Raw genomic sequence first — 23,600 nt, 5'->3', positions numbered from 1 at the left:
TGATAGCCTCCAGTTTCATCCATTTACCAGCAAATGCCATAATTTCATTCTTCTTTATGGCCGAGTAATATTCCATTGTGTATATGTACCACATTTTCTTTATCTATTCATCTGTTGGAGAGTACCTAGGTTGGTTTAATAGCTTAGCTATTGTGAATTGAGTTGCTATGAACATTGATGTGATCAGAGACCCTTTTTCAAAATAAAAAATAAAAAGGGGTAGGGATGTAGCTCAGTGCTGAAGTGCCTCTGGGTTCAATCCCTAGTACAAAACAAAAACAAAAACTGAATTAAAATGGAACTACTCAAGGCAAATTACCTTAGTAATGGGGTATTTATTATAAGGTTGAAGAAGGGAGTAGAAGACAAATCTTTCAGGAATCTTGTAACACTAGTTGTTATATACCAGAGCTTCAGTTACCAGGAACTTGTCAGCTCTTGAACTGGTGACTCTGGGCTATGTGATCTCTTACAGTGTTTCCGCTTCTGTTTCTGTATATCTGTTAAAACTGACTTACACGGCAACCAGTGACTGCCCTGGCCTCTGCATATAAAGTGTTTTTGGTTTAGTTTCTGTTATTATCTGTTACATGTCTTACTATTTCCTAGTCAAACGTCTGGAAAAAGGAATTTGACTCGGTTCACTTTTTGTAAGCCACGCCACGCCACAGTATAGTTTGCTGCCCAGCCTATAGTTTTTGTTAAATTCTTGTCCTTTGGAATCATGTGTCTATCCATGGTCCAATAAGTTGTGTGCTATGGGTATTGGTCATGTGGTCTATAAGGTTCCCCTTTTGAAGGATGATGATGGGGCAGTTTTGCCTGTGGGAAAGATAGGCCAGTATACTTGATATGATAATGCATGATTTTCTATTATGGAATGTTTAGGTCATTCCCACTTTTTATTACTTTTATATAATGCTGTAATACATATCTTAGTACTAATTATAACTTTGTTTGCATGTCCAATGTTTTCTTAGGATAGAGTCCTAGAAATAAACATACTGAATCAAAGTACTTAAATTTATTCACAGTCTCTTAATTCATATTTTCAAATTGCTTTCCGGAAAAGTTGTGTGGTTTTATATTGCAATAGCATGAGAGTGATAGGTGTGTTATGCTCTTGCTCATTACCTTTCACTATTCTTTTTTTTTTTTTCCTGCTTTGGAAAATCAGCACCTCTGTTTATTTTTGTCTTCAATATACCTTTTACTATTCTTTATTAAAGCTTTACAAAAGTACATTTAGTTATCTAGTGCTCAAAAGCCTACTCTCTAGGTACACATTCTGAGCTCCTATATCACTATTATACATCCTATTTTGCTATCATTTTATTCTAGCATTCTTACTGTATTCTAATTCCTAATGTCCTGGCCAATTCTATATTTCTTTAAAGTTGCATTTTGAATATTGCCAATGTTTCATCTGTTTGGGGTCTCTTCAGGACAGGAGACAGATATATTGAAGTAAAAGCAAGGTTAATTGTCTCAGTATCCAGTGAACTATCAAAGAAGGGCAGTTGAGCTTCAGAATGATTAGAAAGCTGATAGAATCAACTGCCTTCTCAGGGTTTTTACAAATTTCTTTTCTCATGGTTTCTTTCTTGTCTTCAGGCATCTGATCCATTCACTTCTCAGATGAAAGGATTCAGCTTCAAATCCTATGTGGTTCTTAATGGCTGTCTTATTCCTGAATATGTATTTTCAGCTCAACTCTTTTGTTTTAAATTCTCTAAGGTGGCTTTTAATTGGCTTAGCTCGTCTTTTCCAGCAGGCTCTTAGCCACTGGTCATTATTCTGGACCATCTTCTCATCTTGCCAGCAAGGGAAAAGTCATAAGATAAAGAACAAAATGTGCCCACCTTCCTGGGGCTCAGTAAAATAGTATGCACTGTATTATTTAATTTTTTTTTTCATGGTACTAGGGACTGAACCCAGGGGCACTTTACCACTGAGCTACCTTCCTAATCCTTTTTATTTTTTATTTTGAGGCAGGGTCTCACTAACTTGCCAAGGCTGGCCTGAAGTTTGCAATCCTCCTGCTCATACCTCCTAGTATTTGGGATGACAGGTGTATGTCACCATGCCTGGCTTTTTGGAGATTTTTCAATCACATTTGAATTATAGTTTCTAAGTGTTAAAGGATCTCAGAAGTGATCCAGTCAAAATATTTCATTTGACTTGTGAAGCAGACATTTATAGAGTGATTGTGATTTGCTCATTGTTATAGTTGGTGTTAGCACATCTAGATTCTTAGTAATGTACTCTTACCATCATATTAAAGATATTGGAAGATAATTACAGTTTAATAATACAATCATGTTATTTGAGCAAAATATTTAAAAACACTGGTAGAACTGTCTCCCTCAAAATATCAGCATTTAGGTTAATTGGTTTTCTGGAAATTTCTGGTATATATTACATATTAAAATTACTAGGTATTATATGCTTTTAACTTTAAAACTCATATGTAAAATGTTTTAAGAACAAATTTAGAATCAATATTTGATCATGAAGTATCTTATTTGTAAATTTAATATCAAAAGAAGTCAATGTTTCTTTGAAAGTAGTCATTTTAAAAAGTGGTATTTTAGGGCTGGGGGGATAGCTCAGTTGGTATAGTGTAGAAGGCCCAGGGTTCAATCCCCAGCACCAAAAAAAAAAAAAAAAAAAAAAAAAAAAAGGTGGTACAGTGATATTTTGCTTGCTTAACCACTGAGTTACACTTCCAGCCCCTTTTTAAATATTCTGTTAGTCTCACTGAGTTGCTGAGACTGGTTTTGAATTCAATATCCTCCTGCCTCAGCCTCCTGAACTGCTGGGATTACAGGTGTGTGCCACTGTATCCGGCTTGCTTTATTGTTTTTTATGAGACAAACTGTTACATACCCAAAAATTGATAGAGCAAATTCTGAGGCCAAAAGGTGACTTCAAGGTTTTACATGCCCCTGATCCTGAGGCTGGTGTATTTACCCATATTATTGTGATTTCCATTAGAAGTTTTTGATAGTACTTTGAGATTTTTTTTTTTTTTTTTCCCTCCTGTACTGTGAATTGAACCCAGTGGTACTCTACCACTGAGCCACGTCCCCTAGTCTTCTATTTTTTTCTTTTGAGACAGGGTCTTGCTAAATTGCTGAGGCTGGCTTTGAACTTATGATCCTCCTGTCTCAGCCTCCCAAGTGCTGGGATTACATGTGTACCACCATGCCCAATCAAATGGTTTGTTCTTAATGCTGGCGTATAAAATAGTTATAAGAGATGAGTTCTGGTTTCTGTTGTTAGACCTACCTTTTAATGAGAGTGCATGCAAGCTAGAGACAGAACGGGTTTGTGATGATTAATTATGATGAATTAGTTAATTATTGCATATTTTGCTTTTCAGGGTTTGATTTTAGATGTTATTAGTATAAGTAAACATTTTTCTTTGTTCAGTTGGTATAGAAGTAATCTTTGGTAAGTAACTTAGTATTTAGACATTTGTCATAGTTATGTTTTACTATTATCAAAATCAGCTAGTTTTTGACTAATATTAAAATCGTCTTTCAAAATTTAAAATTTTGAAAGCTAAAGAAAGCTTTTTTGAGGGGGGATCGAACCCAGGGCTTCATCCATGGTAAGCATATGCTGTACCTCTGAGCTGTACCTCTAGCCCAAGAATATTATTATTTTTAAGATAGCTGCTTTTTGGTGATTATTAGAAAGAAATTTAAAAAATAGCATTTTACCTTATACTATTTAATCACAAACAAGACTTTTCTTATTTTTTCTATCCTCTTTCTAGCTATCTATTTTTGTTTTTATGTATTTGTATTCAAGTTTTGTCTTCAGTTTCATTCAGCATATCACGTGTAGCTTTACTTTGTTCTGCTGTTTGTAAGTACTCTCTTAATTTTGCATTTCCTGATGTGAGTTTTTTCTAAAACAAATGTTCCCTTTGGTTACCACACAATGATTATTAGATAATTTCCAACATTACCTCTCTCATCATTGACCTAGGTTAATATTTTTTTCTCTAATATTTTACATAGTATTGAGTTTCTTTTTCATTTTATGTTTTTGCTCATTCAGTACTCTTTTTTTTTTTCATTCAGTACTCTTGAGTGAACTTTAAGTGTTGGAATGACTAAATAGCATCAGTAAAATGTGTTCTCACTTTTGTGGAAAGAAGAGCAGCTTCTTCAAATGCTACCCTCTTGCTTTTTTCCCTAACTGTAGGGTGAAGTTACAGTGAATGGCAGGAGGTTTATTTATTTTGGGGGTGATGGTGGTGTGTAATAGTTGACAAGAATAAGGTGTAGAAACTTGAAGAAGAGACAAGTGGACCAATAGCATGAATACTCAGTTTATAGAGAAAGAGATACAAGTGACTGATAAATATGTGAAAATATGCTTAACTTTCCTCCTAATAAAAATGCAAAGTAAAACAACAGGGCCATGCCAATTTTTGTTGGATTGAAAGGAGTGAAATATTTGGTAATGATCAGGGTCAGTGAGAAGTGGAGAAAAAATTTATATAATTAATGAGTGTAATCATTTTGGAGGGCAGTTTGCATTAACAATCTTAATTACTGACCAAGCAAATTACATTTTAGAATTTATTCTGAGGATACTTGCACACATATGCATAAAATCATATGTACTTAGATGCTTACTGAAGCATTCTTTGCAGTAGTAAAAGATGGCAGAGTCACAAAATAAAATAATATGCAACTCTTAAAGAGAATGAGGTAATTTTGTGCTGATATGCAAAGTTCTTCAAGATGGGTTGTTAATTAAATGGAAAACCATTGTAGAATTGTATATGATTCCATTTACGTTAAAACATAAATGGATAAACTTGCACCTACTGAATATTTTGGCAAGGCTTCATTGTTAACTCTAGAGGTAACAAGTGATTATACCTTGGGAGGGAGGAAGGGTGGTCAAGGGTAAGAAGGTGACTTATTTTTTCTATTTAGTTTTTAAATTTAGTATTTGTTATTTTCTTGATAAAAAAGAAAATATTACTATTGAAAACATTAAAATTACACATTTTGAATCACTTCTTTATTTTGTAGGTGACTCTAAGAAAACCTGTTCATCCTTTTTAGAAATTAATTTCTAATTCTGAGAATGTCTAAGTGTTTAGGATTTTAATTAGGTAATTAAAATGAAGAGAGAGAAAGGATGTTTTCTTGAGATTTATTTTTTTCTTATTTTGAGATAGAATCTTGTTGTGTTGCCCAGGTCAGCCTCGAACTCCTGGGCTCAAGTGATTTTTTTTTTTCCTCCTCAGCCTCCTGAGTAAATGGGATTTCAGGTGTGTGCCTTTGTGCCTGGCCTCTTGGGAAACTTTGGTCTATCTTTGCTTTTTCCACAGGTCAACATTGACCTCCTATGACTACTTTCAGAAGATAACTGTACAACCAAGTGACAAAACAGTCCTCTTTCTCTTTAGTCTTTTGTTTGTTTATAGAGCACTTTGTCATATTCACATAATGATGAAATTACCTAAACAACACATTTTTCAGAATGTGTCCCCTGTTAAGTGGTGCACGACTGTATTTGTACTCTGTATTTTCATAGGGAAGGTCATGTTGGTATAAGATTCTAGTTTTTATTTCTTAACACTTAATTTATCTGAGATACAAAGGATATCTGAGAAATCAGAGCAGTGTTTATGGGATTAGAGTGTTAGTTTTCCTCTCTGAAAATAACAGTCAAGACAATTATATAAAAACTAAAGTAGAGAAGACTGAGTCACATGCACTTAATCATTCTTCACAATGACATGAAACTCTCTAGAGAAGGTAGCAACATCTTTATTATGGTAATTTAGCATGTCATTTCAGAGAACTTTATAACTTTAGAAGATGATACTTAACTTTTTTTCATAAAGTGTTGAAAACATTTTGTTAAGGTAAAAGAAGGAGGTCATTTTGTTTTTCAGTCTCAACTGTTGGCAAGGCTCTTCGGATGAAATTTTGGACATCACAACTAAAAACATCAAAAGGAACCTTGGTAACATAAACTCAAGGCTTTAATTCCTGTATAATTATTGTGGTATACTGTGGAACACAACAGCTTTGTGTAAGGAAGATTCCTTTAGAAAAAGGAATGAGTGTAGGAGTGAAGTCATATTCTTAACTTTGAGATAAGACATTTTACAGGTCAATATGATTAGCGGTGCAGGACATTGGCATATAGTACTGTGACATAGTGTTGGTTCTACAAAGAACCCGAGGGAGGAGGAACCTGGTTAAGGGATTTCATTGCCCAAGAAACAGGCTTGTTGCCTTTTTCCTGCCTCCATTTAATAACTTTGTGGTCTGTCTCCTGCATGTGGAGAATAAGTGCATACCCAAGTAAGTCATAGATACTTCATTTACCTAGTATAAAGGAGCCCATATCCATACTCTTTGGGATCATTGTAATTACTCTCTGGGGTCATTTTAATATTTGCTTATAGTCCTGCTGAGCATCTTTTCCTCTCTACTATGAATTATTCCTCTGGTAAAAGTGGATTCTGAAAAAGAATGGAGCAAAATCACTTTGATCTCTCTAAAATCAAGGAGAATGGGAATTTTATCAGTAATTATCTACTTCATATAAATCACCTCAACTATTGTTTTTTATTGAATGCTTCTCTGTGTTAGACGATGTGGTAAATTAATTACTACTACAAAGAAGTACATGACCCTTCTAGAACTAATAAGACATTTTATTCAAGTAGAGGTAGGGATGCAATGGGATGAGCATGAGCTTTATTATGAAACAAACTTCATTTTGTGAACTTGAGCAAATTATTTATCCTTTCTGAACCTCAGTTTCTCTATAAAAGAAGTCCTGTGAGGATAATTGTAATATTCATAAAAACCCTAGAAGACTGCCAGTGGTAGTCGGGTGTTCGGTAGATGATAAATTATTAAGGAAGGCTTTGGTAGATTCCCTTCTGGTGGGTCTTCTACATCCCTGATATTATTAGCTGGAAAATTAGTCAAATTTTTTCTTTTCTTATAAGGGTATCTTGGCCAAATTATTAGCAATGGGACAGTGTAAATTTTTTCATCTCCATGTTCTTTGACTCATGTTCTAGTTAGTTACTATTTTGGAGCCAGAAATTATTAGGAAGACTTTTTTCTTGATTTAATATTGTTAGTTTTTGCAGTACTGGGTATTGAGTTCAGGGTTGCTCTACCATTGAGCTATATCCCCAGTCCTTTTTATTTTTTATTTTGAGATAGGGTCTTGGTAAGTTTCCAAGGCTGTCTTGAACTTGTCATCTGCTGCATCCTCCTGAGTAGCTAGGCTTATAGGCATGTACTACTGAGCCTGGCATGTTTTATTACACAATTACTTGTTGAGAATTGTTTATATACTAGGTGCTGGATCTACAGTAGTAAATAAGGACAAAGGAAGGTCTTTGCTTTGATAAACCATTTGGTATGGTAGGTATCAGACAGACACTAGATAAGCATTAAAATCCCCTGGGTCCTCAATTATAGAATGCATGCAATTTACCACTGACTGTGTATGAGTCTGTTTTTCTTCCTCACTTGGGTTATTTGTGCATCATTCCAAATTCTTCTGAAAATGGTAAAAATATTCTTCCCTATACTTTTTCAAGCTGTTAGCATGCAAAAGTTTAGGTGTTCCATTCTAGCAGTGATTGACCATAGATGGTATGTAAAATAGTAGACATTTTCTAGGTGTGGTATCATAGGATACCAGTATCAGACATAGCTGATCCATTTTGATTGGAAGTACTAATTTGATAGGAGATTTGAGACCAATAGTAGCTGCATAGTATTTCAGTTCATGGGTTTTCAGTAATTTATCTAACAACTTACCTACTGATGGATGGTGGATTATTTTTAGTTTTTACAACAATAAAAAATGGGGCAGTTAATATCTTTCTACATATATTTTGGCAAACTTTTATAAGTATGCTTACAGGTATAATATAGGAAATTGTTTGATCAAAGGTATTTAAAATTTTGATAGATATTGCCGAATTCTTTCATCTATGACAATTGCGATATGATAAATCTGGGGAGGGAGACCAAACAATCTGAATTTTTCGCAAGTTCAGATATCTGGATAGTTTTGAGGTAGCCAGATTTGAGAATTATTGAAGGATCAGAAAAATAGTAGGATTCCCTACAGCTGAGGCATATGGTACTATCCTATGGAAAAAATCTGGCAGTTATGGATATCTATGGAAAAGTATCAAAAGCCTTTTTAGTGACTGAGCAGTTAGAGTGGATCTGAGCAGTGAGAGTGAATCTACCTATAGTAGAAATTGGCAGCAGTGGCCCACATAAGAAGCAAGTATACTAATATTTATCCGGAATATTTCCTTCTTTTTTTCCTCCCTTCCTTTGGGTTATTTTCTTTTTTTCCCAAATGTAGGGCATTTGTTCATAGGTAGACCAGACCATTTTTGTGCCCCTCCTTTCAAAACCCCAGATTCCTATTGGGTGTGTTATAAACAGAGGACCCATTCTTCAGGCCCCTGCTCTGAGCACACTCCTATGTGGACTATTTTATGTCTCTTTGATATACAATGTAGGGAAAAGATGTAAGAATTTATTAGGACCTGAGCCTTAACACTTTCTATTTACTGTGTAATCTTGAGCAAATTAATGTATCTTTATACAATGATAATATCTACCTTCCAGGTATGTAGCAAAGATTAAGGAGGAAGTGATGGAATTTTTATTGAATATTTCTTTTGTCTTTTGGTAATTTTTTTCTGTCTCTGTTATGGCAGTTTCATTTAGTTGAGATTGGTGATTCACCTGTCATCTCCCCATTAGACTGACGGGGGTCCATATTTTGTGGTTTTGAATTCCCAGTTCCTCACTTAGGTGCATTGTTCTGTTTTGAAAATGAATGATGTATGTTTAGCACTATGTGAGTAGATTTTCTACTTTAATTTTCATTTTTCCTAACATAGATATTATTTCTTGAACTTTACCATGGGAAATGCTCAGAGAGCTTAAATAATTTAACAGTATTTAAATAATTTAAATATTAACAGTATGGCAGAACCAAAATTAAAAATGCTTATGTGTGATTTCAAACTATACTTTTGCATCATTCCACTTTTCTGAGATAATATTAGTACTTCAGAAACTGTGGAATGTTCAAGGTAAGATTTTTTTTCTATTTTAGCAATTTAAAGATTAGCATGGTGACACAAATATTTCTTCTCATTCTTAATATTCCCTTTCAGTTTAGGCTTCCTGACTGCATGGTACAGTAAGTCTGCCTTGTCTAAAAGAATATAGATAGTCACTTCCTCTTTTTTTTTTAAGTACTTTTTATTTTTTATTTTTTTGGTTTTAGTTGTAGATGTACACCTTTATTTTATTTATTTATTCGTATGTGGTGCTGAGGATTCGAACCCAGTGCTTCACATGTGCTAGGCAAGCATTCTACCACTGAGCCACAACCCCAGCCCAGTCACTTCCTCTTGTGAATATTTTCTTCTTATTTACTTTGCTTAAAATTCTGTCTTTGCTTTTCCTTTAGTGAACTCTTGATATTTATAAGTGCATGGGTTGAGGATGATTTATACTAATTACATCAGAATTTTGGTAATGTTGGAAGTTTTAGTAATCAGTAGAATTTGTCTCCTACCTGCTCCTTATACTCATTTTTGTTTTTCATTAGCAGTCATACATAGATGTGTTTAGGGCATAGGTCACTGATTTAGATGTTATCACATGTCAGCACTGCTGTTTGGACCTCTGTTTTATAGCACATGGTTACATTGCTTAAGGTTGTAAAATAGGGGGACAGGTACCACCTATAAATTTTATATTTATTTTGCTTTTAATGAGGCTTTGTCATTTGAGAATTAGGTTGTTTTGAATATTTTATTATTATTTTGAATATTTCATCATAAATAGAGTTTGGAAGAAAAAGAAGAATTTACCCCCATCTGCTCCTTATTACCATTGTAAAATTCCCAAAATTGCAAAACAGATGCCAATAAGTATGACAATAGAAGAAATATGTGGTTTTAGTCATTAGTTATGTTGAATAAGGACTTTTTTTTGGGGGGCACTGGAGAATGAACTGAAGGGTGCTTAACCCCAAGCCACATCACCAGCCCTTTTTATTTTTTATTTTGAGGCAGTGGCTGGCTAAGTTGCTGAGGCTGGCTTTGAATTTGGGATTCTCCTGCCTTAGCCTCCTGAGTTGCTGGAATTATAGACATGCACCACCATGCCTGGCTGCATGAGGACATTTTTTAATAGCTCTGTGTTGTTTGTTTTTCAGACTGTAGAGTTATTCTTACCCAATACTTTATGTAAATCATTTTATTTTTAATTTATTAGGTTTTCTTTTTTTGTTTTGTTTTTACCACTTTGGGTTGATTTCTCTCTCATACCTGGTTGGGGGTGAGGGATAGAGGCAGGCTACATCTTGGAATCACTTGAGCAGTTGATGACATAGTTTTTGCCTCACCGCATGTAATCTGCCTTCGGTGTTCATCTCTGTTTAACAGCTCCTTAAGCCATGTGGAATTATGTTAGAAAGTGCATGTCTGATTTTTATCTTGATTTTTTTTTATGGCTGGGTTGAATCCTGGGTATACAGTTGTAGTTTTCAGTGCTTTATTTAATTTTTTCAGGTGGAGGTTTTATTCTTTAGGGTTTTTAGGGATGAGCTTTGTAGAGAAACTAAACAGAATGATTTATGACTTATAGGGACAAAGACTGCAGTGTATAAAAACTGAAAGAGAACCCTTTTCCTGTTAGTCACAGTTGTGGAATGATAATGCTTGGGGTGCCATGAATTTATTTTTTGATGTGACTTTTAATGTTCTTATTTGGCAATTGATACTCTTATATTAACTTCCATAAAATGTGTCAATGTGTACCTTAAAATGGCAACAAAATCTAAGATAAAATATTATATAATAATTATTCAAAAGTTATGTATCTTACATATCATAAAATTTTTCATTTTAGGCATATGGATCAGGCTGTGATATTGTTGTTTTGGCAAGTGACTTCGAATGTGTGCAGATCATTCCTGGTGCTAAACATGGAAACATTCAAGTCAGCTGTGTGGAGTGTTCTAACCAACAAGGAAGAGTAAGGGGTTTAATTACTTAATTTGTCATATTTAATGTATTTAACAACCTCAGAATATTCTTATGCTTTTATGCAAGCCTTTTCTACAATTTTTATTAACATACCTGTGTAACTGGGCGTGGTGGCGCACGCTTGTAATCCCAGCAGCGGGAGGCTGAGGCAGGAGGATCGTGAGTTCAGAGCCAGCCTCATCAAAAGTGTGGCACTAAGCAACTCAGTGAGACCCTGTCTCTAAAGAAAATACAAAAAATAGGACTGGGGATGTGGCTCAGTGGTTGAGTGTTTCTGAGTTCAATGCCTGGTTTCCCCTGCCCCCCCCCCCCCCCCCCCCCCCAAAAAAATACGCGCGCGCGCGCGCGCGCACACACGTGTAGATGGCTATTGATAGGAGTTGTAAGGTGAGAAGTTGTATACAAATTGTAAAGTGCTCTTAAGCTGACAATGTCATAATTGTTCTGCAGGTATCTACTATTTTGAAAGATCTGTAGCTCTCACAATCTCATATATACTCCCATTCTGCCAGTACATAATTCTGGCAGCCATTAAGTTAGTAGAGGGGAAGTAGACTTTTATCTTCTCTACTTGATATTCATTATGTACCTAAACCCAATTTAAGTCCTTTGAAGACCACTTTTCAATTTTTTTCACCCGAGGTATAGTGGATGACTTCATGACATTTCCTTAGCTAATTTTTTCTATTTCTTCTTCTAGATGGTTTCCCAATTAGCATTTTCTGTTTGATGATGTAATTAACACCATTTTATTTGATACATTCCTAAGACATGATTATGGCTTTCCATACTTTTCATGGTTTTTACTGGATTATAAAATTTCTGATAAAGAGATGTACCATTAAAATGTATTTTTGTCAGTGAAGTTATTAATTTTTTTTTTTTTTTTTTTTGTGGTGCTGAGGATTGAACCCAGAGTCTTGTGCTTATAAGGCAGGCACTCTACCAAATGAGCTATCTCCCCAGCCTGAAGTTATTAATTAAAAATTAAATAGTTCTTACGGAGAAGATGATTTCGTTGAGTAGTTGAACTTTGTGTTTGTTAAATAGAGCCTACTGAATTTGATAACACAGAATATTCTTAAGTCCAGTACACTTCCAGGTATATTTATGGAAGGGAATAAACCATGAATTCTGTGTTCAGATTATATTGTGTGTAAATAGTTTATTGAAAAGAACGTGATCTTTATTTTACTTTTTCCTTAATATTAATGCTATGTTCATTCTTTTTTAGATCGCAGCTTCATATGGTAATGCTGTTTGTATTTTTGAGCCTCTGGGCATAAATTCTCATAAGAGAAATTGTGTAAGTACTAATTGATAGTAGAATACATTTAGAATCTAGTTAACTTTATTTTTTTATTGAAAAATTTTTAGTTTTAATTACTCTAGTTAACTTTAAAGTCTAATTGATAGCAATAAAGAATTCCTTAAGAGCTGGTGTTAAAAGTGGGCTAGAATATCAGTGTAAAGTTGGTAAGGGTATTTTAGAAACCCAAATTTCTAGAGTATTGCTAATTGACATTTCTTGTGTTGAGGTTTCTGCTAGTCTGAACTATTCTTATTTCTTATCATTTCTATCTGATGTCTGGATTTCTATTAATTCTTCTTTCCTCTTCCCATCTTTACTCTCCACTGAGAAGGTTATGATACTTCTCTTAAATTCTATAATAATGCCATATATCTCTCAGATTAAAATCCCCAAAGCCTTAAAATAGATTGTAACCTCCTTATTTTCCCAGTACCACATTTAATAACCTCTCAGTTCATCTCCTACAATTCTTTTTCTCCCTGATTCCACTTCAGTAACACTGGTAAATTTTTACCATTCCTCAGTTACCCTCCCATTTTAGGGCTTTTGCATTGGCTATTTTGGGAATGATTTTCCTCCAGATAGCTCCAGGGCTCGCTTCTGCTTATTGTTTAGATTTTTGTTAAATAATGCTTTTTCAATAAAGGTCTACCTTGACCACACTTTTATAAAAATTACAACTTACTTCTACTCATCTATTTTAAACTTTTTTCCATAGCACTTTTCTTGAGTGTGTGTTAAGTATTTAGAATGTAAATGCTATAGGAATAGAAGTTTCATTTCTTTTGTTTACTGATGCATCCATATGGAATAGGGAACATTATTTCTTCTGTTCCTTGATGCATCCTAAATACTCGGTACTCCTAAATATTTGTTTATGAAGTTAGAGGCTTTGATAAGTTCACCACCAGCTACGTGGTCTAGTACACCACATTGAGAAGCATTCACATTTATACTGAGTGCTAATTTTATTTAATATTCAGAAATTCTACATGGCTAGAACTAGCCATGCTGTTAAAAATTGCTGCATTTGGCTGGACACCGTGGTGTACTCCAGTGATCCCAGTGATAGGGAGGCTGAACAATTTAGCCTCAGCAGTTTAGCAAGACCCTGTCTCAAAATAAAAAATAAGAAGGGCTGGGGCTGTAGCTTTGTTGTAAAGTGCCCTTGGTTCAATTCCAAAACAAAACTGCATGCATCAGAACTCCACAATCACACAAAATAAAACTGCAAATGTTAAATCTGCTGAGTATATATTTATAAGTAATTTTTAAAATATATTTTATTTTTACTTCCCTTCCTCCCTATATTCTTCCTTTGCCTGCCTTTCTTCTTTTCTGTTTCTCTGTTTTTCTTTTTCTGTATTTCTTTTCCTTTTTTTTTGAAACGGGTCTTGCTCTGTTGCCCAGGCTGGTCTCAAATTTCTGGGTTCAAGTCATTTTTCTACTTCAGCCTCCTGAATAACTGGGACTATAATTGTGCACCACTATGCCCAGCTTCTTTAAAAAGTGTTTTTAAAAATGAAATGTATTAAAATTAATTTTAGTATATTTCATTAAGTTATGTATATTTAATAATTTCTTTTTACCTTTCTATAAAAAGTTTGAATTAAAATACTATTCTTTCTCTATAGTAATACTATAAAATGGATGTCAAATTTTGAAGTACTTATTAGTCACTTAGAGGGCTTGGGGTATTGCTTAGTCATAGGGTGTTTGTCTAGCATGCATGAGCCCTGATTTGATCTTGAGCTTTGCAGAAAACAAAACAAAACAAAAATAAAACAGTCACATAGAGTACATATTTAAAATTCAGATTCCCTCAAATTTCTGCAGTTGTAACTGGTTCATGAATTACATTCTAAGGAACACTAAAAGGAAAGCATATTAGATGTCTGTAATTTTAGGCATTATTTAATTATTATTTTAAAATAGATTTGTTGAGTAGTATTTAAAATACCTTTGAGACTGATATTTGGTTAGCAATGATGGAATTTAAAAATAACATTTCCATGATTATAAAATACAAAATTATTTTTTGGATAATCAAATGTAGGTTTTACACATGTAAGTACCAGGGAATCTTGCGTAAATTATTTATTAAACATTTTAGAAATATTATAAAGAGAAAAAGTATTTAAAAATATTTTGCCAGACAGTTAATATATAACTTACCTGAGGTTATATGACTTTACATTGCACTGTATTTTTACAAAAGGACATTTTATATTTACGTACAGCAAAGAAATGTGTAAACTTCTATTTTACTTACAATGTAATATTTCACATTGAAGGCTTTTGATTTTGAAACTTTAAATCTCCTTTTAGAATAAAAATATTTTAAAAGGATGGAATTTATTCAAATATAATCTATATTAGGTTTGTGCATTATAGGTTATATAATCTGTTGACTTCTTGAGGTATATTTAGTTTTATTTTAGACATTAAGTTCATAGGATTGTGATATGCATTTCTTTACTTACATTTCTTTTAAATATACATTTATTTTATTTAACATTTTTGAGCATCTTTGTAGCAGACATTAATAAGAATGGAAGATAAAAAGACTATTCCTGCCTTTGAACAGTTGCAATTTAGTAAAAAGAGTCAGATATATAAATGACTGATAATTGTGTGATCAGTGTCGTAATGGCAGAATGTCACAGTGCTTTGGATGCTATCAGAATGTCAGAGAAGACTTCATCACAGAGGTGATGATTTAGCTAGATTGTAGTGGAAACAGGAATTTTCAGATGTAGAAGAGAGGGAAAGGATATCCTATGTGTAAAATACATTTATAGATGTGGAAGGAAGCCTGAGAGAACATGCTTGTTTGGGTATGACAAGCAGCTTAATGTGGTAAAATAAATGCTAAGTGGGACCACTGGATGTCTTTTTAAAAATAGCATGTGAAAATAATGGTGAAGTATTTGCATCTTTATTTCAGATTATAAGGTCTTAAATTGAAGAAAATAATAAAATGGTAGGGTTTTTGGATGTTTTAAAAATATCTATTTTTCTTTTTTCTTTCTCTCTACATGTTTCAGCAACTCAAGTATCAGTGGCTTAAAACTGGGCAGTTTTTTTTGAGTTCCGTGACATATAACTTAGCATGGGACCCTCAAGGTACTTAGCAATTATATTTACAAGTTATAAAAATTAAATATTTGTTTTAAATGTATGATTACAGTGTGATATGGTCTTTCATAATAGGAAAACAATATAATATTTTCTTTTTGTTGATGAATATACTTCTTTCTTAGTATACACTACTTTGAACAGTGCTTAATTTACTCTTCTTTGCTTTTGCCTTTTAATATTTTATTTCAAGAAATAGTGATGTGTTTCCTTAGTTAACATATACTTCACCTTACTCTTACCATATTTACTAAGAGACAAAATCATCAGTAAAACAGGGACCAAAAAAACTTCACCTTATTTTGTTATCATTTGTATTTCAGGAGATTTCTATCTTTAATCTCCAAAGATTAGAAACCTCTAATGATAACAGCTGTTTTCATATTCACAATTAGTGAGGGTTATTTTTATAATCCCATGTACAAACCATATTTTACTAATTTGTACTTATGTCTCCTGTCATTTTATATTATATATCTCAGGTTTGGGGATTTCTTATTCTACTTTTATTCTTTCTTTTTCTTTTCTTTTTCTTTTTTTTTTTAAGACTTGGTGGATACATAAAAGCTCTTCACTAGTAAACTTTTCTTGTTTTGGGATCTTTTTTTCCCCCCCTTCTAGGGGATGCTTCTAAATAGAGATATCCCAACTGTTTTTCATAGATAGTATTGCTTATTTTTCATCTAATAGTTTATGGACCAAAGCAGAGGTCCCCAAGTGCATTTCTTTCCCCAGATAATTCTTGCTTATTCATCAGAACATTCTTTAATTTTCAGATAACAGATTGTTGACAGCAACTGATTCTGTTCAGTTGTGGGCTCCTCCAGGAGGTGATATTCTGGAAGAGGAGGAAGAAATTGATAATAAAATTCCTCCCGTTTTAAATGATTGGAAGTGCGTCTGGCAGTGCAAGTTAGTGTCTAACTCTGTTGTTATGTTCATTAATTTAAAAAAATGCTTTCTAAATTGTGTTCCCTTTTACAAAGATCTTTATTTTTTGATGGTACCATTGCATTCAGAAGCCTTGAAAGTAGACCTTTTTCTAACCAAAATCCATTATAATGTCATCCTTCAGTTTGTGACACTGTTAATTGTTTATAAAAAAGGAAAGCAATATTTTTAGGAAAGCCCCAGGACTTGAGTTGGCAGGATTGACATGTAGAAATTATTAATTAGTAGGAAATATATGGAATGGGAGGGGGAATTTGCCCGTTACACTTTCAAGTGGAAGGATGGCTGCACCATTAACATTAACATGGATTATATGAAAAGGGCCAGTTAGCCAGAGAAAATGATCTCAGTTTTTAACATGTTGTATTTGGGATGTTGTGGGTGGAGATAGCCTGTATTTACCCTGTATTATTCTTTCTCCAGAGTGAATTTTTAGGAAGGTGAAATTTTTTTTTATTTTTAAATTTTTTTAGGGAGGCAAAACCTTCTCGTTCTGATGATTGTAACTCTGACGTTATAAAAATTTATCTTGATTATTTACATATACTGTGTGCCAGATTTAAAAAATGCTAACTGTTTAAGTTTGTTTGTTTGTTTTTTAGAACCTCAGTCTCTGTACATTTGATGGAATGGTCTCCTGATGGTGAATATTTTGCTACTGCTGGAAAGGTAAAGGATCAAACAAAAAACTAAAACAGCTAAAAAATGTTCCTTATTCATTTGTATTTTCAGTTTCTTCCTCTGTAAAATTGGGGTAATACTGTTCTACACAGCTGGCTAAAGGAATAGTAATAGTGTTTATTAGGCTGGGAATATAGCTCAGTGGCAGAACACTTGGCTTATCATTTGTGAGGCTCTGGGTTTGATCTCCAGTACAACCAAAAAAGCCCATGAAAAACAAAACAAAAAAGTCAACCATGTGTAAAAGATCTGGTATGTACTCTGTGGTACACAGGGAAACAATGGCTATTCTTCTTCTTCTTCTTACTTGACCTTAGCTCATACACATTTTTTGTTTTTTCTTTTGCAGTGCTGTGGATTGAACCCAGGGCCTTGTGCTTGACAGGCAAACACTCTATGAACTGAGCTATATCCCCAGCCCTCATATATATTTTTAAAAACTAATTTTTACTTTTACAAATAGCGTATTTAATTTAATTTTAATTAATTAATTTATTTTGGTACTGGAGATTGAACCCAGGGCACTTTACCATGAAGCTACATTCCTAGACCTTTATATTTTCATTCTGAGACAAGGCCTATTAAGTTGTTCAGGCTGGCCTTCAACTTAAAATCGTCTTGCTTTCAGCCTCCCAAGTATAATTTTTTTTTTTTTTGGCCAAGGATTGAACTCATGAACACTTAACTGCTGATCCACATCCCCAGCCCTTTATTGTGTTTTATTTAGAGATAGGGTCTCAGTGAGTTCCTTAGGGCCTTGCTAAATTGCTGAGGCTGGCTTTGAACTCCATCTTCCTACCTCAGCCTCCCAAGCTGCTGAGATTACATATGTGTACCATTGCACCTGGCCCAAGTATAATTTTGTTAAAAGGAAAATTGTACTACCGGATTCATGATGAAAAGAAGTTTCTCTGACTCATTCTTCCCACTCTTATTTCCAGTGTACTGAGGCAGTTATTATAGTTGAATGTTTTGATATTTCCTTCAGTTTTCCTAAATAATTTGCTAATACTTATGTTTTTTTCTACCCAGTTTTATGTATAGTTTCTTACCTTCCTAGGAGGGAAGCTGAAACTTTAGGTTTCTAGCTGCTGCTCCTAGCCCTGTCCCACATCTAATGTATATTTGCTTCCTGTCCTTTAATCTTCCTGATGTAGGTATCTCATATTTTGGGGTAAATTGGTATTTATTATTTACATTGTTAAGATTGTATGAAGCCTCTTTCCCTCTGGAAATGGGTCTCATTCTCTCCCAAATCTGTCTCTGTTTTTCCAAATAAATCTGTTTATTAAAAAAAAATTATGATATTCTTCGTAGGTATATTGACTTTGTAGACAATAATTTCTTTCTTTAACTTTTTTTTTTTTTTTCTTTAACTTTTGCTTAGTTTTCTATATACCTAACTAATTCATCCCCACAATTACTGACAGAATTTGGGTCGTCTCTCAGTATAATCCCACATAGAAAATATCCTGGAATTGTGTTTTCTCTGTCTTTGTTTCTCTACAAGTCTAAATTAGCAGAGCTATTGTTTGGGGATTTTCTTTAACCAACTGTGAAAATTCTCTTTGCCTTTCTTCTTTGTTAAATTCTGTATTTTAGCATTATTTGTATTTGCTTTCCTTGTTTCGATGGAGGTATGCTCCAGTAGGTTTCTGAGAAAAGGAGTATAGAGATAAACATTTTATTTTTGGGGGTACCAGGGATTGAACTCAGGGCCACATCCCCAGCCCTGTTTTGTATTTTATTTAGAGACAGGGTCTCACTGAGTTGCTTAGTGCCTCGCTTTTTCTGAGACTGACTTTGAACTCGGTATCTTCCTACCTCAGCCTTCCAAGCTGCTGGGAGGTGTACACCACCACTCCTGGCACCTCATTGTAGTTTTAAAAAGCATTTCTATGTTATTAATGAAGTTAAATACCTTTTCATAGGTTTTTTTGGATATTTGGATGACTGATTAAAAGAAAATGATTGGTCAGTCTCTTGCCTACTTTTTAAATGGTTGTTTTTTTTTTTTTTCTTACTGATTTGTAGGAGTTCTTTATTCTGAATATGAGCTGTTTATCAATTATATGTTTTGCAAAGATGTTCTCTCACTTTATTACTTATTCATTCACTTTATTAATGGTATCTTTTTGTGAATAGAGGTATTTAACATCAGGATTATTAAGTTTTTCCTTTAACGTTGTGCTGAGTTTTCTTTAATAAATGTTTCTACTTGAGATTCTGAGAATTTTCCTATATTGTGCAATCTTTTTTTTTTTTTTTTTTCCCCTCTTGTTTTTGGTCTCAGTTTAACCACTGAGCTACATCCCCAGTCCTTTTTTTTTAAATTAAAAAATTTTGAGACAGGGTCTCACTAAGTTGCTGATACTGACTTCAAACTTGTGATCTTCCTGCCTCATCCTCCCAAGTTGCTGGCATTATAGGTGTGTGCCACCATGCCAGGCTTATTGTATAAGCCTTATTCTAGACCAGAATTTCTTATTGTTTTGTTTTGTGTTTTTTGTCTTTTATCTAGTGAAGCCTATGTAACCTTCTATACAGCATTATTTTTTAAAAAGCATAAAAGAAAATGCACAGCATTAAAAAGGAAATGTTATTAAAAAATAACAGCTTCATAATATTAAATTTTGTGATAATAGACATATACTTTTTAATGAATGCATACAGTAACAAAAATTAGATCTAAAATATGGACAGGTTAAAGTTTAATTGCATTTAATATTTGCATATGTAATGAAAACTTCCCTATATCACTTTATAAAGTAAAGCTAAGCTTTCCAGGAATACCAGAATTTACCCATGGCTCTTTGAGTTAATCTTTAGTTGTGAAAACATTCAAATTTACTGTTTTGTGGTTGCATAATTACTTGACATGAACAACATAGAAAGGAAAACTGCACTGCATTATAGACAGGAAGATTGTAGTCATGTATAGTTTAGTGGTATTTCCAATAATGAACAGTTTCCAAGTAAAGATGAATGTAGAAATATTTTGAGATATGCAGCAACTGTCATATGATATGAATATTTGTGATCTCTAAGACAAAGTCACATGTAGTGCTAATGATTCTTTGGTTTGTTGAAGCACTTCCTTCAATTAGGTGTTTTGCAATTAGAGAATTGTTCTTCTTCCAAGTTCATGGTACTCCTGGGTCTGTCTTTTTTTAGTTTCTCTAGTTGTAGAACTTGAGGTAAGGATTCAAATATAAGTAGTTAATATGGGAATGATCACAAGAAATATACTGACTTTGAGGAATACACTTAATGACTTGATAATATACCCTTTATTCAGTGCCTTTCCAAGCTTAACTCTCTGGACACACTGGGAGCCAGTGTTCCTTACACACATTGCATTCCTTACACATGTTTACTCTTCACACACATCAATAATTGTCTGAGTGCTGGTGAGGACATAGCATTGATTCTCAACACTCAGCCATCTCTTTGAAAACTGCAGACAAAGAAATATAGATACATTCAGTCGAAACTGTAACACCAAAATACTAAGGCATGATAAGATACAGAGGGTGCATCACAAGTATCTTTTATATTTTGACTTGTAACCATGGAACCTTTGGTTCAGAGGACCTTGGGCTAAGAATTCCTGTTCTAGAATCTGGGCATTTTATGTTTTGTTTTTTGCATTTAGATTCAAAATTTTTGTAGAATAATTTTTAGGTATGGTTAGGAAGAGGCCATGTTTAATTTTTCTATATTAACTATCCAGTTGTCCTTACAATTTATTAAAAAGCCTTTCCTTTCTCCATTGCTCTGTGTCACTATTTTTGTTATAAAATCAAATGTCCAGGGCTGGGGTTATGGCTCAGTGGTAGCGTGCTTCCTTTGCATGCGTGAGGCACTGGGTTCGATCCTCGGCACCACATAAATAAATAAAATAAAGGTATTGTGTCTATTTACAACTGAAAAAAAAATCAAATGTCCACATTTCTGTGGGTCTGTTTCTGGGCTCTTTTCTCTAGTTCACTGGTCTTTCCTTATACCAGTGCCATCTGTCTTAATGGCTATAGCTTTTAAATTGTTTTGATATCTGGTAGAGAAAGTTCTCCCATCTTGTTTTTCTTCTGTAAGGTTAGTGTGTTTATTTCTGACCCTTGTATTTCTATATAATTTTAGAATAAACCTGATAAAGTTTGCAAAACAAATGAACAGAAACTTTTTTATGATCTTGATGGTTATTGTATTGACTTTATATGTCAGTTTGGGGGAGAATTAACATTTTATAACATTCAGTTTTCCCATCTATGAACATAGAATGGACATTTGTTTATTGTTTCATTTTTCTAAGTAATATTTTATATTTTTCTATGTAGAGAACCTAAACATCTTTAGTTAGATTCATTCCTGGGTATTTGATTTTTTTTTTCCGGGGGGCGGGGGAGGGTACCGGGGATTAAACTCAGGGGCAATTGTCCACTGAGCCACATCCCCAGCCCTATTTTTAAAAAATTTTTAGTTGTCGATGGACTTTTATTTAATTAATTTATTTATATGTGGTACTGAGAATCGAACCCAGTGCCTCACACATGCCAGGCAAGTGCTCTACCACTGAGCCACAACCCTAGTCCCTCAGCACTATTTTCTGTATTTGATTTAGAGACATGGTCTCACTGAGTTGCTTAGCACCTTGCTTTTGCTGAGGCTGTCTTTGAACTTGTGATCCTCCTACCTTAGCGTCCCAAGCTGCTGGAATTACAGGTGTGCACCACCATGCCTGGCTGTTTAATATTCTTGATGCTATCATAGATGCTATCATTATGTAAATCTCATTTAATAATTGTTGCTGGTATATGGAAGTGTGATTAATTTTTGTATATTGGCATTATGTCCAGCAATCTTACTAAACCCATTAATTCTAGTAATTCCTTTATAGATTCGTTTGGATTTTCTATGTACATAATTATCTATGAATAATGAGTACTATTAGTTCATTTTTTTTTAAACACTCATGTTTTATATTTTTTTTTAACTGAAGTATCTAGGACCTCTAGTATAGTATTGAATAAAAGTGCTGATAAAAGTTATCTTTCTTGTTCTTCATTTCAAAGAGATACCTTATACTGTGTCACCAATAAGTAGGGAGTTTATTGTAGATGCTCTTTTTCAGATAAAGTTTCCTTTACTTGTAGTTTGAATTTAAAAAATTGCAAATGATATTGAATTTTACTAAGTATTTTTTCTACAGCTAATAAGGTTATCATTATTTTTCATCTTAATCTTTTAATAAAGTGAAATACATAGACTGATTTTCAAGTGTTAAACAAACATTGTGTTTCTGGAATAATATCAACTTGATTATGGTGTCTTAACTTCCTGGATTTGGTTTGCTCGTGTCTTAAGATTTATGAGAGATCTATGTGTTTGAGTGCAATTTGGCCAGTAAACTTTTTTCCCTTTTTTTGGTACTGGAGAATTGAACCCACTATTACTACCACTGAGTCACATCCCCAGCTCTTTTTTATTTTTCATTTTGAGACAGGGTCTCATTAAGTTGCGTGGGACCTTGCTAAGTTGCTGTGACTGGCTTTGAATTTGTGATCCTTCTGCCTCAGTCTCCCTAGATGCTGGGATTACAGGTGTGTGTCACCACACCTGACTTTTTCTTTTTTTTTTTTTAAACTGATTTTAACCTTAGAAATTGTTTTTAGGGGTTTTCTTGGCTATATGGAAGTATTTCTGAGCTGACTTTTCATAGCACTTTTTTAAAAAAAAACTTCAGCATTTGCTTACTGTGGTTTCTTACCAGAGAAAATAAACATAATCATAACACAGATAAAGTTCTACCAACTATCTATGTCTGTTCACCTTTCTACTCTGTATCTGTATCTGTTTTACCATGGATGAACTCTGTGCTTTTACATAGGGCCAATTCTTTCATGAATATATATATAAATTAGTGTATACACACACACACACACACACACACACACACACACACACGATCTTATTGGCTTGTTTACTTAGGGACAGCATTATTGCAGTTAACTCTTCTCTCTTCAAATAAGTTTTCCCTTCTCTCCTAGGTCATCTAATTAACCTGTGTTATAAACTGAATGTTTGTGTCTCCACAAATTCTTACATTGATGCCCTAACCCCCAGTTTGATGGTGTTAGGAAATGGAGTCTTTGGGAGGTACTTTGGGTTAGTAAAGTCACAAGAATGGATCCTTCATGTTAGGATTAGTGCCCTTGTAAGAAGAGACAAGAAAGCTTGCTCTGTCTGCCATGCGAGTATGTAGTGAGAGGATGGTCACCTACAAGCCAGGAAGAGGGCCCTCATTAGAACCCAACCAGGCAGGTACCCTGATCTTGGACTTTTAGCCTCCAGAGCTATGAGGAAGTAACTTTTTGTTGATTAAACCACCCAGTGTATGTTTTTTTGTTATGGCAG

At 33.9% G+C, this 23,600-nt stretch overlaps 1 protein-coding gene across 7 annotated transcripts in view; it reads left to right on the top strand.

Moving 5' to 3' along the window:
* DMXL2 (Dmx like 2) overlaps positions 1-23,600 on the top strand; it is a 178,885-nt gene that overhangs the window by 26,171 nt on the left and 129,114 nt on the right. For 5 of the 7 annotated variants that reach the window (XM_079129866.1, XM_079129868.1, XM_079129865.1 and 2 more), the window contains exons 2-6: positions 10,968-11,093; positions 12,339-12,410; positions 15,464-15,542; positions 16,331-16,466; positions 17,108-17,174. In XM_079129866.1, the coding sequence (XP_078985992.1) occupies positions 10,968-11,093; positions 12,339-12,410; positions 15,464-15,542; positions 16,331-16,466; positions 17,108-17,174 (480 nt within the window). Of the gene's footprint in view, positions 1-10,967; positions 11,094-12,338; positions 12,411-15,463; positions 15,543-16,330; positions 16,467-17,107; positions 17,175-23,600 lie in introns of those variants that run through there. The other 2 variants (XM_079129869.1, XM_079129870.1) reach the window with 2 other exon arrangements.

Source organism: Sciurus vulgaris (assembly GCF_902686455.1).
Source record: "Sciurus vulgaris genome assembly, chromosome: 2".
In the NCBI taxonomy this organism is placed as follows: domain Eukaryota; kingdom Metazoa; phylum Chordata; class Mammalia; order Rodentia; family Sciuridae; genus Sciurus; species Sciurus vulgaris.
This window is presented reverse-complemented; position numbering and strand designations above follow the sequence as displayed.